General features: G+C 42.4%; 1 protein-coding gene across 1 annotated transcript in view; it reads right to left on the bottom strand.

Annotated features, from left to right (window-relative positions):
• Positions 1–15,077, bottom strand: part of LOC126643362 (merlin-like) — a 30,925-nt gene that overhangs the window by 5,199 nt on the left and 10,649 nt on the right. The window contains exons 2-14 of the mRNA XM_050321641.1: positions 13,784–14,033; positions 12,225–12,342; positions 10,351–10,476; positions 9,857–9,979; positions 6,702–6,785; positions 5,850–5,918; positions 5,572–5,654; positions 4,631–4,706; positions 4,051–4,188; positions 2,216–2,290; positions 1,572–1,685; positions 999–1,121; positions 204–421 (exon numbers count right to left, since the gene is read on the bottom strand). Coding sequence (XP_050177598.1) covers positions 204–421; positions 999–1,121; positions 1,572–1,685; positions 2,216–2,290; positions 4,051–4,188; positions 4,631–4,706; positions 5,572–5,654; positions 5,850–5,918; positions 6,702–6,785; positions 9,857–9,979; positions 10,351–10,476; positions 12,225–12,342; positions 13,784–13,791 — 1,355 coding nt within the window. The 5' untranslated portion in view covers positions 13,792–14,033. The remainder of the gene's footprint in view (positions 1–203; positions 422–998; positions 1,122–1,571; positions 1,686–2,215; positions 2,291–4,050; positions 4,189–4,630; positions 4,707–5,571; positions 5,655–5,849; positions 5,919–6,701; positions 6,786–9,856; positions 9,980–10,350; positions 10,477–12,224; positions 12,343–13,783; positions 14,034–15,077) is intronic.

Below are 15,077 nucleotides of genomic sequence, written 5' to 3'. Positions count from 1 at the left end.
AAAGCTTTGCATGTAATCTTCTTGATCTGCTTCACAACCACTGGGACCAGGTGGAACAAAGAAGATGCAAGGAGGTTTAGTCACTGTGAAGTGTTACTCCAGGGGCAATTCCTCCCTGCTGGGCTCAGCTTTAAGCAAAGCAGCACTCTCTGCACCCTGGCATCCCAGCTGAGACCACACAGCCCCGCTCAAGCAAATGCCACCTGCGGTCAGACTCCTTCACCAGCTTCACTGCGATCAGCTCTGCCTCCCGCATCTTCTGCTCCATCAGCCGTTTCTCCTCCTTGGTTTTCAGAGCTGTGATCTCCAGCCTCTGCCGCTCCTGCTCAGCTTCTGCAGCGTTCTGGGCCAGCAGTTTTGCCTCTTCTTCTGCAATCTGAGCCTTCTCAGCCAGCAACTCTGCTGCTTCCTGGGAACGCAGCTGAGAAGAAACAATTTGTCTTAGTTCCTTGTCTGGCATCTCCAAAATCACCCCTGCAGACAGGCAGGAAGAAGGTACCTTTTCCCAATAGATCAAGCGATAAAAATATTATTTCTGAAATAAAAATTAAATGTAATTGTGGGGTCTGGTGTTCCTCCTCTGCTCCAGAACCTCCTGCCTCTCACCTCTACAAAGCAAGAGAGAGATACATGTGCTTGGAGCTGGATAAAGATATCAACCAAAAACTGAAGTCAGCCCCTTCAGCTGCCAGTGCACTGTGCCCCTTGCTCCCAATTTTAGTTGCAAGGTTGCTCCCTTTCTCCCCTCTTTGCCTGAAGAAAGCACTTTGAACCAAATACAGGGAGTGAATGGCTCACAGCAAAGGGAGACTATGGCAGAGCAGCATTTTCCCAGGTATTCCTGCATGCCCTTTCCACCAGGGATCAGAAACCCTCCAGCTTTGTCTGAGCTGTAATGCCTGGTGTCTCACAGGAGCCATAAGACAAAAAAAAAATCCTCCTTCCCAAACAAGAGAGCCCATCAAGCACAGAAATATTCAAATTAACTTGCTACTCACCAGGGCCTCATTTGCCTGCCTGGCTTCATCTTCCAGCTGGAAAAGCCGCCTTTCCAGCTCTTCTTTGGCTCTCTCAGCTTCTTCCCGGAGCTGCTTCTCCCTGGCCAGCCTCTGATTCTCCATCTGGAAATAGGAGGAGCAACATCACGTTTGTGGGTTTGCAGCAGAATCCCACCTGGGCCTGAGGCAGCACAGCACATGAACAAATCCAGTGAAGAACAGGCTGCTCTCTGTCTGGGGCACTGATAGTCACCAGAGATGCACTGATGGAGCTGCTTGCACCTTACAGCACTGAACTCCTCTAGCAGGTAATACTGGTTATTTCAGCCTGCTGGAAGAGCCCTTGGATTGATCTGTTAAATACCCCAAATCTTTGCTATCGCCTCTTCAGTCTCACAAACAAACATCGCTGACATCCTCAGGTGCCACAGCCGCGCTGGAGCTGTTCCCACATTCAGTCCTGCTGCGCTCTCTCACCTCCCACACACACACTGATGCAAGGCATGGGCAGCAAGGGCACCAGCTGGAATAATAATCACTGTTTTCAACAATGCAGGAGCAGAAAGAACCTACCTTTTTTCTAGCTTTCTCTTCCTTGGCTTGTGCTTTCATTTGCTGGATCTCTATCGAGTCCACTTTTCTTCTCCTCATAAATAGGTCATGGTTTCCAATGCACAACTGGAAAATCTGGATAGGAAAGGTAAAGCAAGTGCAATTTTGATGTGCCCCAGCCAGAGGGACAAAGAGCCCCACACTGGCCTCACAGGACAAGTCTGATTTCAGCACAAGTGCTGGCAGTTGCTTTCCTTCCAAGAAAATCAGCACCCAGGGCAGGCTCATGTAACAGTCTAGATAAGTTTGTAACAAGATGAAAGGTTCCTTCTGTCCTTCATCCTCCTCTGAGCCCACCCCACACAGGCAGCTGCTGCAATAGCTTTGCACTTTTCCATACATTACATCCTTCCCTTCCAGTATCTTTTTTTTCCCTTTGTGATTTGGGCCTTCTTTCACATCTCACTTTTCACCCACCATCTGCCCTTCCCAGAGAGGGCAGAGATACTCTCCCTGACTCCCCAGACAGAACAATCCCCGGGAAAACGTGCTGAAATTCAGCACTCCCTGGCTCTCCAAAGGTTTTACAAGCAGTGTTTCTCACTCAGGTATCAGCCAGTATTACCAGGCTCAGTTTTAAAGAAGGAAAGCAGGACCACACTTACCAATTTGTTCACTTTGAGCTGAGAGGAAAAGAACTTGAAGACTTCTGCTTTTTTGTCAAGAGGTTTGATAGTTAACTGTACAGGCAAAATTAAAAAGAAAAAGGAATCACAGTAAGAAGGAGGAAAACAAAGCTGAAACTATTAATACTAATGCAAACTTTAGCTCATCTTCACTCCTCTCCAGGGAAGCAGCGATTTAGGTCACAAATGTGGGGAGAGTGGGACAAAACTGCTTTGCTCCAATGAATCAGACCCAGGGCTGTTGTTGCAGGGGTTCCTCTGCTCCCATAGCAGGCTCTGTCAGAGGATAAAGCCTCCCACAGACCCATCCTGGTGCCAGTTTGGATGGTGATTTTCATGATAATACCACCTGTGCACTGCACACTACAGGAACTCTGGATCAGGCACCAGTTTGTCAGGAAAACAGAATATATTACTAATCCCCAGAAGCAGTCACAATCTTAAAGTTAGGGAGATGCCAAACACCTCTCAGAATACCAATCACTGCAGGTATAATATCAAGGGCCTAAAGGACTTGTTCCTCTGCCCAGCAGGTAACAGTCCTGGAGCTCCTGCTCTCTCACTTTTTCAGTGCCTCTCTCAAGGAGGACATGAAGGGCTTTCGTGCTGCCAGCTCAGTACAAAGTGCTTCACCTCATACCTTGTGCTGGGTTTGGCTGCATAACAAAATATGGCTCCATTTTTTTAACATCCTGTCTGCTGTGGCTCCTGGGTTAGTGTGGTGGTTTAGGAAGGGTATTCTCCAGAACCAGGACAGTTAGACAGCACTCTATTCCAATAACTCATTTGCAATGTGATGTGTAATTCCAGGGCATCTGAGTCACCGAGGTCATAAGGTCCTACAGCTCATTTCAACCCATAGGTAACGAGTTGTGAGGAGCAAGGCTGTGATGTGTCACTAAATATAGTGGAGATTTAGCACAGGGATGCCCAACTTCCCAGCAATAGTGAGTTGACACAGTTTATTCACAGATCTGAGGGGAAGTTTATTGTTATCAAGGACCAAAAACTTTTTGGAGGCAGAAGACCTGTAGGGCTGGCCTGATTTAATGTACATGCATCTAACTCCAAAGAGCTCATCTCATCTCAATGTTTTCCAAAAAGCCCAAAGAAAATGGAAAAAGCTGTGCTGTCCTGTGGCTGACAAACTCCAGGTATGCCAGTTCCAATGGAGTTTTCCTGATTTTATTTTTCTGATTATAGCCTTCCATGTAGCCCACGATTTGTAATGAGAATAAATTTTACTCACTCCCCACGGTCCTTCCTACAAGTACAAGCTGGGCTCTGAAATCACAGTGAAATTGCAGTGGAAGGGTTGTGCTGGAGCCTGAAATCATGCACTGACAAACTGGCAGAGTTCAGGCAGAAAAACACAGCTTCTCTCCCTGCATGTCTCCTCTTGCCACTGCACTTCAAACCCCAGGCTTTGAACAAGGAGGTTTTCCGCTGGGGAAAACGGCATTAAGTTTTTATGGATCATCGAATTCCTGCTGAGATAACCGAGGAAGCCAGTCACGGTGGCATTGGTAATATCTATCTTTTTCAGAGATCAGCACACTTGTTTTGCAAAGGACAAGCAGCAGGGAGGGACCCAGAACAGAGTGCGAGAGCTCAGAGCAGCCCCCGGCGCCTCGGGGAACCAAGATTATGAGCACATCTGAAAGGCAGGTCTGTTATTTTTAGTTTTGCAACAAAGCTCCCCAGGATTTTCCCCCCCCTCCCCCAAATTATTTAAACAGAGGAAGCTTTCAGCCTGTTCCAAGAATCCCAGTCCACACCCATATAAAAAGAATAAAACATCAAAGCCATCGTACCTCTTTCTCACTATAGGAAATGTTTCTGATAGTGCTCCACTCAAATGACTTGTTTGGAGAGAACCTGTTATTGATGCTGTAGATATGAATGCCTTTGGCATCAACTCCAAGCAGGAGATCTGTGTGGTTTTTATTTTGCTAAAAAACAAGAGATACCAGTAAATGGCATTTATGGTGACATTAAACAACCACAGACAAGAACCACACTTATTTTAATGCATTGATATTTATCAGTCTTTTAGGAAACTGGTGTTTCTGCAAAATGTAGTCAATGTTGTCACTGCTAACTGATAAACCAAGTCCTCTAGGTTGACTGCAGCAGCTCAAACTATTTCTCCTTCTTCCTATTACGTATCTGGAGCTACTCAAGACCTCTGTCTGATTGCAAAACATTAATCTTAAACGTTTTATTCACCTACTCCTTCAGCAAGCAAGTAAAAGTCAGGACAACCACTACACAGCCCATCACCAGCAGGGAAAAGAAGAAGTCAGGAGTCCCAGTTCCAAACTCCCCAGAGGATTTTAAAAGAACAGCACCATCATCTACAGCAATTGAAAACTGCTAAAATAAGGCACTTACAGCAATTGGAAAATAATTGACACCATACATTTCCAAGTCTTGGGCAATTTTCAGGTAGTTCATCTCAGCTTCATCCCTAGAGAATAAGGCCATGATTATAAGATTCCTTTCTAACTTTTCTCTCCTGGCTGATTCTACTTTTCCCACTTAGAAAAGAACAGGCAATCTGGGCCTTTGTAGAAACTTACTTTAATTTTGCCATCTTGCTCTCAACAATAGAAAAAGGATAATAAAAACAGCATCTCAACCAAAAAAAAAAAAAAAGACATAAAGTTGCACCTATTTTGATTCATGAAACATGCATTCTGCAATCTTTATTAAAATTCAAGTCCAGTCTTATCCTTGTGTTAGTTTTGCCACTCCATCATTATTATGTCTTGGAAACCTACCCTGCTATTGTTTTCCATTACATGAATATATTTCCTTCAGGAAATAGAGTTCACTGAGAAATGAGTTCTGAACAAACTATAAACAGAGCTTATGGTCAAGGCTAAAGAAAGGTGAGGGTCTCTCCACCCACTTTTCTCCTCCCTTCAAGGTGAGGCATCAATAAGTCTCGAGGAAAATATTCAATAAAAATAGTGCTAAAAAGCCTCTTGAACAGCCAAAAAGAAATTGAGCCCAAATATTCAGAAAAGCTGCCTTTGGGTGCCAGTAGCTCCTATTTCTTATTTAATTGAATTTCCAAACATGCTGAATGTCTTGCAGCAGCTGAATGTCCACATGGATTAACACCAAAAATCACGATGCTGTGTCTTTACTGTTTTGCTTCCTTCCTAAGCACACTGACACCCTTTTGAGCCATAGTGATACATTAATTAACACAGCTGGGAGACCAATATTTCTTTGCTCACTGTACAAGAGCCAAAGTTCACTGCAGACAGCAAATAACCAGTGACTGAAGTGTGTGGGATTTCCAAAGGGTGCAGTGATCTCAGTACCTGGCAATACCCCTGTGCTCAGCATACCAGGCAGTGATCTTCTCTTCCCACATCTCTGCTGTCAGCTGGTACTGCCTGAGGACCTGCAGAGAAAGGAAGAAGTTTGGCTGCCTTTGAAGATCCACGTGCTGCCCCTCCTAAGCAATGTGAGTGCAGCAATGCAGTTCACAGCTCAGTCACTTTGCACAGTTTCTGATGCTCTCTCTGGTTGATCCACAGCAGTATTTGTATTGCAGAGTAGATTCAAAGATTTGGTTTTATATAGAATAAAGACTTACCCTTTTGGGTAAAAGCTCATCATGGGCTAGAAAGCCTGGCTCATGAAAATTTGGGTCGTAGTCACCATACTGTGCCAAGAAAGGAAAAGATAGTTCAGTTTGCTGGAGCAGAATGCTGAAGAAATTGTTGCTTGTGTAGTTTAATGTGACTGCCTGAGATAGATTTTATTTTGGTTCTCCTGTGTACAGGGTAGCCAAATAAACAGGCTCCTCTCATCTCAACCATCCATGGAAGTTACTTGAGGCCTCGTGTTATGCACCTGGCTCCAACACAGCCACTGAGGTATCCTCTGAACTTGGACTTCAGTCCTAACCTGTAGCTCTTGGAAACTGCAGGAATGAAGGAATCTCCCATAATTTCATACTCTGAACCAGAGGAATGTGAGCTCCCCTATTCCTGCAGCCAACTGCACTAAGCTGAGCTGCTGCAGAGGGTCAGCCCTGCTAAGCTGTGTTCACCTCCTGCCACTGGGTAAGTTTGGCCCTCGGTGTCACGAAGTGAACTGTGTTCTGAGAGATACTAAAAAACATCATGTCCTCCCATTGCGATCACCTTCTGTATCCATGGCTATTTTTTAAAACAACAGGAAGTAATTCTAGCTAGGAGAACGATTACATTAAAATGTTAAGTCCAAAGAAATCCTCTAAATTGTGAAAGCATAGTATAGAAAAAAAAAACCCTTGTAGTGGCATCTAATGCTTATTTTCTAGCTGTGCCTGTACCTCCCAGGATGACCTGCTTCTTTCATAGGAAATTTCAACCCTGCTGTGTTTAACACACCACCATGTGGATGTGTTGGTTAAAAAAAAAAGAAAAAAAGAGTCAATAAAAGAGACCTTCTATGCACAAACCTTGGCCTGGACAGCATAAGAAGCCAGTAAAACTGTTGCTTCTGGGGAACAATAGATTTCTTCATCCAGTATTTGTTTCTTAACCTAAACCAACAGAAAAAGGGAGCAAGTTGAAGAAGCTCAAAATCAGGACTTATGTTAGGCTTGAAATGAAACCAGACATGCCCAGACCATAACTTGGCACCAAACGCCACCATTAGGAGTTAATAACAGTAACAATAAATTGGCATTCAGGAACACAGGAAGCCTTTACTTAACATTGCATTTAATGAGAGCAAAAAATGCCAGTCAGCTATCTCCACACAGTTATATAAGGAGTCCTATAAAAGAAAATGTTATAAAACATGATTTTTATTGTCCGCACTTCATTTCTTTTAACAGTCCTTCTTTTAATTCCTGCTTTGGAAAAGCTTTAGATCGTGTCAAACATCACATTTTAGGTTGGAAGAGAACTCTGGAGGTCACATAGGACCTACTACACCGGATTGCCCAGGGCTGACTGGTATTGCCATGGACATACTGAAACCATAATAGTATGTTCTCAAGCTTTCCAGAATGAGAAAATAAAGGAGTCCTAAAAAAAGGAAGCTAATAGAGCACTAATTTATTCTATTGCAGTGGTCTAAGCACAACAAAACCATAGGGACTTAAAACAAAAGCCCACTAAAGGGTTCTTTTAACCTTCTTTTCATTTTAATAATCTGTGGTGCTCCCAACACTAGAGGTGTAATAAATAGTTTGTGAGGTTTTGTTTGATTTTAAATCAGTTCTGCAATTTTTATTTGAAAACCTGTGGAGGAAAGGGGAAATTAATCTTCACAAATCCTCCTCTCAGGTGTGATGTTTTTAGCCTAATAACAAGCACAAGACAACAAAATTTTGCCTAGCACACAGACTTGAACATTTCCAAAAGGAAAAACTACTTGTGATAGCACCAAGCTATCTTACAAATACACCCTGGCACTGCAGGTGCTGTGAACTGAAATGAACCATCAAGAAAGTTTTTCTTTTAAATTTAGTCCCTGGTGAGTCCAGTGTATGAACCTGGGTTATGGTACAGGAAAAATTCTTTCTAAGCTGTTAAAATGGAAAGAATGAAAAGACCGAAAAGAGTTTTCTTCCAATTTGGAAAGCTCCAGCTTTCACACTCCATGGTGCATATCATGTTCCAAAATTTATAACAATGTAGATAAATCCCCCATAAGTGTCCGGGTGTTGTTTTTTTTTCCTGATCAGATTTTACAAGGACTTTTTGTTAAACTTCATAAAGAAGGAACAAATTGCCTACTCTTTAAGCAGACAACATTTAGGTTCAGTCCTTTACATTTATTCAGGAATTTTGCAAAAGGCTGTTATGCCCCATTAATTTGCAAAGGTCTGAATAGTCAGTAGAGCTGAAATCTGTAGGCATCCAGATGTCTGTACATGTTTTTCCTATTAGCATCCAGGTGTGATCTTAAGTTCTTACAGTCAGGAAACTTTGCAAGTTCAAATTTGTTTCAGTCTTGTTTTCCTACTTCGGAATGACAAGAATTTGCTAATTGCATACCTGCTAGTCAAGGCAGGTTCAAGCAGAAAAGAAAAAAAAAAAAAAAGTGAAAAAAATCAGGATTAAAAGACTAGGAAAAGAGTTCTGCCCCTCTCATTCGTTTCCAAAATTAGCTTAATAAGCAAATTTCCAAGTGGTTAAGGGTTCTGGATGAAGTTTTGGTTAGTGTATTAACCCTCAGAACAGCAGCATTTCCCCATTATTTCATTAACACATCCTCCTCAGGGAACAAGGGTATTTACTGTGTTTATCTACAGCTGCAGACTGAATTGATTCCATACACCCAACCTACCTGCACAGACACATCCTGCTGAAAGCTACCGGAATAAAGCACCACACCAGAAGGCTGAAACCTCCAGAGGGACTCCCCAGCCACTTGGGAGAGAAGGTGGATGTCCCAGACACTGGAATAGCTGACCAATGAGTGACCATCCAAAACTCAATGCCTGTATCCCATTGCCACAGCTGTGCAGACACAGCAGGGCTTTCCCTGGGCGATGCATCTTTATTTTGGTGACGCTCCAAGAATTTGCTCCTTCATCTGCTTTTTAATGGAGCTGAGAAATTGTGTCTGCTGCCTGTTCCTTTCAAAACTTGCTGGATGAACAAACCTGTGTTTTACAATGGCTGCCAAATTCTGTGATCTTTTACCCCTACAATCCAAAATGAAGATTTAAGAAGGCCATGTCAGGGAGTGCTTGTTTTCTAGTGGTTTTGCTTTCTACTGTCCTGCACAAGACGATCTCCCAGTAACCACCAGGACTATTTTTAGGAACTCACGAGTTTTAGTTTCAGGGATAGACTGTAGCCAAAGGTCTTGTTCCATCTGCTGCTGGTAAAGGTGAAAAAGCTTATTGTCCCCAACTGCTCATTACCATTCCTTCCCTCTCCTCCACAAATGATTCCACAATTGCCTGTGCAGTCACTCCCCCACAGCCCGTGGATATCTAATAACAGGCTGCTTCTAATTCTGCTCATTTTGAAAGAGGAGGGTTAGGGAATGGTTACACAAGAGGCTACACCAGCAGGTCTAAGATGACAGTGACAAGGAGCTGTTGAGACTCTCTTCATCCCCCTTATCTGCAGCCAGAGCACACCAGGTGACACAGTCCTCAAAACAACTTCTTAAACTCTTAAAAAGGATGGTTTCACTTTATGCTTCCCAGCACTGACTAATTAGGGCAGAAGCCTCACAGTCCTTCTAGCAGTGCCAGCCTTGCATGGATTTTTTAACATATACTATGGGAGCAAAACAAGTCTGGAAGATCCAGATGTGGAATTCTGACCCCAACTGCGAGGTGTAAAAGTCATTTTACATGAAACTACAGGGTTCAGTAATTTAACTGCAATTCCCAGCACAAAGGGTAAGAGAAGCCATCAAGAGAACAGAAACCTGTAGAAGGCAAAACATTCAGCTTACCTGAACAAAACCACAGCAGTCAGGAGAGACATTTGTATTTCATAAAATTAATATATTTAGAGAGATGCTGATACAGCTGAAGCAAGCAAAATCATTGAGAATTACAGCTGTCAACAAGATCAAAGACAATACAAAAGGACTGGGGTAAATACAGAGGGAATTCACAGTTAAAAAATTATTCCTGACCTGAAGGAAGAATAAATGCTGGGTAATTTCCTGTAATAGTTCCTCTTCTACCTTCTCTGGGTAGAATTTAGCCAAAAAATGAAAGCTAATGGGATCTTCTTTGGGGATTTCTTGATCTAAAACCTGTTTACAGATAAAATAAAATCAACAGAGAAAATGATACACAAGTGTCTCCAGATAATATTCCCACGGAAAATCAGAAAGCACTCCATAATCCACTCAAAGTAGCCTTCCCATATTTTAGCAGGAAGGGCAATGCTGAGTTTTAGTCTAAGAGCAATCAGTGCCTATAGTGGCAATTAGTGGTGATTTGACCTGATGCTCCAGGTCAAATGGGATAGAAGCCACCAGAACAAATAATAAAATTTTAGTCTTAAAAAGGCTACCATGTAGAATTATGAGTTGTCACGTAACACATTCCTTTAGCTCCTGTGCTGCAAAAAGTGAATCTTTTTATAAGTAACTGCCACGCTGTAATATTTTGTTTCCTGTACCTTCTTGTCCATCTTTAACCAGGTGCACATCCCTTTAATTGTGTACTGCAGGCCAAAGAACCAAGTCTCCCTTAAACCAAGTGCTCGGCACACCAGGTCAAACAAGTCCTTCCCCTTCCATTTCATCTAAAAGAGAGAAAGAAAATTAAGAAAAACGGGCACTTTAACATATTGATATTACTATATTAATGTGTTAAATGATTTTCCCACTCGTCTTTCTCCTGTGAACTCTGATTTCACCTCTAGATTTTCAGTGAAATATTCCTCCTGCTGTGTAAGAGTTCCTGTGCTCCACCTCCCCTCCTTCTCCCCCAGGGACACATCCACAAAGCAACTGGAGTCATTTAACCACAACAGCAAGAGCTTGAGGAGCACAGGGGATGGGGATTGTACTATTGATTTCCTAGGACACAGCAAAGCTTTATTAATATTTGTAAAAAAAAAAAAAAAAATACTCAATAGTTTACATGAACTGGAGAGACTGAAGGAAGGCCAGGGGAAATCAAAGCAGTGTCAGGGCGCAGGTTAGGAATGCTGAACAAGGAAAGTAAATCCACCTTTCACACACCTCAGCTATGTCAGTGGCACCAGGCCAAGCCTTCATGCTCCTCTGATTTAAATGAGCAGGAGCCTGTCTTCTGCAGCAATTTAGCAGCCTGGCTCCACAGAGAGCAAACTTTGATTAAAGGTCCCAAATTCACAGACATGATCCTCGGTTTTGTTTTTTTTTTCAAAGAGGCTGCACATCTGTTTCATCTATTTGACTACATGTCAAAAAGGTTTTGTCTGACTGCCTGGGTCAGCCACTAAAAATTTAATGGCAATAAAAAATTTAAAAAAAAAGTGAACTTTTCAGTAGTATCTGTGTGGAAAGCTGGAAACCATCCCAGTAAAAGAGCAATATCTGGGGTGAAGGGAGAGATAGCAAAGGAAGGAATACATTAAGATGGATTTGTTAACCAGGACTCTGATCTCTAAATCAAAATTTCCAAATCCTTTATTTTCACAATCCTGCCTGCATGAACTCTAGATCAGTAAGTCACAGAAGTGCAGTGCTTGTGACTGATCTATTCTGTCTCGGAGGGACCCAGTAAATGACACACTAAATGGCCCACAAGACAGTCAAGTCTCATTAAAATTGCCAGTCCCATTGGACCTCAGTTTTGTAACTCCTCAGAATAACTGTATGCCTTGTTTTGCTTTTGCTGGATGGTTAGGAATTAATCAGGCACAGTTCTGTCTCCTTGATAGTTCAGCCCAATTTATTTAGCAGTTGATCACTTGCTATATTTTATTTGAGTCATGATTTCTCTAACCAGTTTACTAGACAGCCATAACTAATAGAAGAAAAGCCAGCTTTTTCATTTGATTCTTTCTTCTGTTTGCCCAGAGAAACCAAAAAGCCACTGCAGTTAAAGAAATAAACTGGAGTTTATTGGCCAAATTGAACACAATGTCCCAGATCAACTGAGCACGAAGATACCAGTTTATAAATTATTTTATAAGTAACATCTTAGCACCAGCTTTAACCAGATTTCTTCATTTAAGCTGGCAGTGTCTTAAAGTGTTGTATCACAAAAAAAAAGGATAATTTTGTGGAGAAGTAGGAATACTTACAAACAAGGTCTGCATTATATCCTGAAATGCTTATGAAGAAAACAGACCTACTGCTAATTTTGCTGTGTAAGCCACAGGGATTTCATGCAAAGAGCTTTAAATTCTGAATAGTCTGAGCTATTTTACAGAAGAAACATCTGAGGCTATGTAATCCATAATAGATCAGTTTTAAGACCATCCTTGAACTGATAACCTGAACTTTCAGAATTTCTGCCTTGCTAATACACAGGTCAGTCCCCACCTTCCCCACCTCTTACCTCACAGCTGAACTCCATTTCAGCATCCACTGTTATAATTTTGACTTTAAAAGTCTTCGGCTGCTTCTTCTTCAGGCCTCGGATGGACATATTTTGCAGTTTATGAGGGCAGCCACACCTGAAATCAAACATGCATTACACTCAGGGATGGAAATTCAGCAACGTGTTCTTGGCTAGATCTCAAAGTAGGATGAGTTTAAACATGCAGAATAAAATCACCTTTAAATATGCATTTCTGCGTCCAAGACAGGAAGAACACGGAAACAAAAAATACAGTTCAACCTTTCAAATTAACCTGCTCCTTAAAATAAGTTGCTCAAAAAATATCATTGCTGTCTCTTCTCAGACCTTGGCAAATTGGCCTGAGTTCTGGGTTCCTACAGTACAAGGCAGAGCATCATTCAGGGCTTATATTGCAAGATCCAGCTGCAGCTGAGGACGTGTAGGGAAGCTCAGATCTTGTGCTCCATTAAATCAGCCACATCCCTGCAAACCAGGAGTCTCTTGCAACAAAACTCTACAGTGGGGGAGTGTTTAGTTTCATAAAAGCAATGCCTGGCTTTTGAATAATGCCAACACAAGCATGACATTCCTTATCCATATCCAAGCAAAATTCCCTTGCTTAAAGGTCTCTGCAGCAGGTACCAACACCAAATGCATCTACACCCAGCAGAACACAAAGCACGGCAAAACCTTATGATGATAAATCAACAGCTCAGTCCTGTTCCATCAGCTATGGCTCCTTGAGCAACTAAGCTGTTGGATTTCTTTATAACTCAATATCTCAACCCCCTGAAATGATACAAATGCCAAGAGTACATGCAGGGAAATTAAGCTGAATTTACCACCTTCTCTTGGGCTACCAAACCCACAGTGATGAGTTATTCAGAACAGAATTTTTCCCAGGGAAGTTCCTGTGAAATGAATTTGATTTTGTGGAAGCTGGCAAAAAAAACTCCTTCACAAATCTTCTGTTCTAAATGCAATCAGCTGCATGTGCCATCCAAAATATTGATGAGACCTGCTATTTCCACAGCCACGAGGGCTTTTTGTGGATACACTCAAACCAAATATTGAAAGCTGGGGTTAAATGACAGCGTGAATCTGCACTAGGCAGTTCTCAGGTGTTTATTTTTGAGCACAGGAAGCTTTTTGCTTCTCTTTACTTTATAAAATTAACAGCTCAGACTTGCACGACCCAGTGAGTATCTGTGAACTATACAGGGCCAGAGACTTGAGGCATTCTTGGTTTCCTACAATATAAGACTATCCCAGTGTGGCAGAATTCCAACCTCTCCTTAAGAAATTCCAAAATAAAGTTCTAGTTTAAACTGAAAAGTTCCATTTGCCTGAACCTTCCAGGATTTTATAAAATATCTTGCCTTCTTCCTTGCTTCTGCTGAGCTCTAAATTGGCTTGCAAATGCACTGATTATTCTCCACTTGCTTCGTGCCCCTCACCCAGAAATTTTAAGTAGTAAATAGGCAGTAAAACCCATGTGGAAGTTTTTCTTTTCAAACTGTAGGGAATTTGAGGCAGAGAACACACAGGGTAGTTACCAAATCATATGGACATCAGCAGCAGAGGTGAGAACAAGCGCTTGAGGCAGCTCAGAGAGGGGAAGAAAAGCTCGGGAGGAAATTCATCTTTCTGACACCGGTGAGAGCAGCTGAGTTCTCCTCTCCCTCCAGTCGGCCCTGGTAGAACTTCTGTTGAAGTCTTGTTTGTTTTTGGGGCAACACACTTCTGGAAAGACAATGTGCTAACTGGAAGGAGTCCAGAGGAAAGATCCAAGGGCTAGGAAACCACCTGTGGTAAAATGAAAGTACTGGTTAGTACAGAGAAAGGACAGGTGTGGTGAGACATTATAGTGTCTGCTCTTCATGACCACAGGGGTTGGGACAAGGAATAATGGGCTTCATTAAGTTGCAGACAGGTTGCACACTGAGGGGAAAAAAAAAAAAAATCAAGAATAACAAGACTATTATGATGCTGGAAAATCATAGAATTGCATTTCTATCCAAAACAGTGTGACAGCATCTGCTCCCTTCTGAAGACTGGAGGGACCTACAACCCTCAAAGTATTCCCCTCAAGTTGATCCTTCTGCCAGTGCCCACCTCCAGTCCAAGGAGAGGCCAGTTCATACCAAGAGTCACTGTAACCCAGGGTGCTCCAGGGGTGGGCATATCCTCAACCCAAATCCCATCAGCCCCAGGGTACCCCCTTTCTCCTCAGGGATTGTTTATTTAAACAAGTGAAAAGCAGACCTTTGCCACAGAGTTTGTTTCCTCTACAATTTAGGCAACACCCCAGAGCAGCACAGCTGAGCACAGCTCAGCTCCTTTCTTCTTAGCACAGAAAAGTGCTTTCAATTAAAGGGTAAGGAATATTAAAAACCAAAAACTGGCCACAGAGGTGTGGTAATGTGACCACAGCAATACTGACACTAAGAGCATCATGTGAGGGCACCCAAACCAGCAGGAATTACCCCAGTAACTGTTTGATCTCTAATCTGCAAGATGCAACACAGCTCACAGGAAAATTAAATTTTAATCTGTTGCATTCCAAAGGTGTTTTCTGTCTAGTTTTCTTCAAAAGCAGAGGCTTACTGTGAATAATTGTCCCATGGGATGCAGCATGTATAGCATGAGTACTACAGACTTCTATACAACACTGGAAACAGCCCCTTCTTCTGTTAGTTCTAAAGAAGCACCAGTGGCTGAAGGCAAAGGAGAAAAAAAGGTTCATAATTCATTTTTAATATGTAACTCGAAACAGCCAACTGAATTAAACAGGATCTTGGGGTTAGGGCCAGTACAGAACATTCTGAGAGTTTCATATGGAAAACTCTG

Source organism: Myiozetetes cayanensis, unplaced genomic scaffold (assembly GCF_022539395.1).
Source record: "Myiozetetes cayanensis isolate MyiCay16 unplaced genomic scaffold, myiCay2020 scf27, whole genome shotgun sequence".
Lineage (NCBI taxonomy): Eukaryota > Metazoa > Chordata > Aves > Passeriformes > Tyrannidae > Myiozetetes > Myiozetetes cayanensis.
Note: the sequence above shows the minus strand (reverse complement) of the source record. Positions and strands in the feature narration are given on the sequence as shown.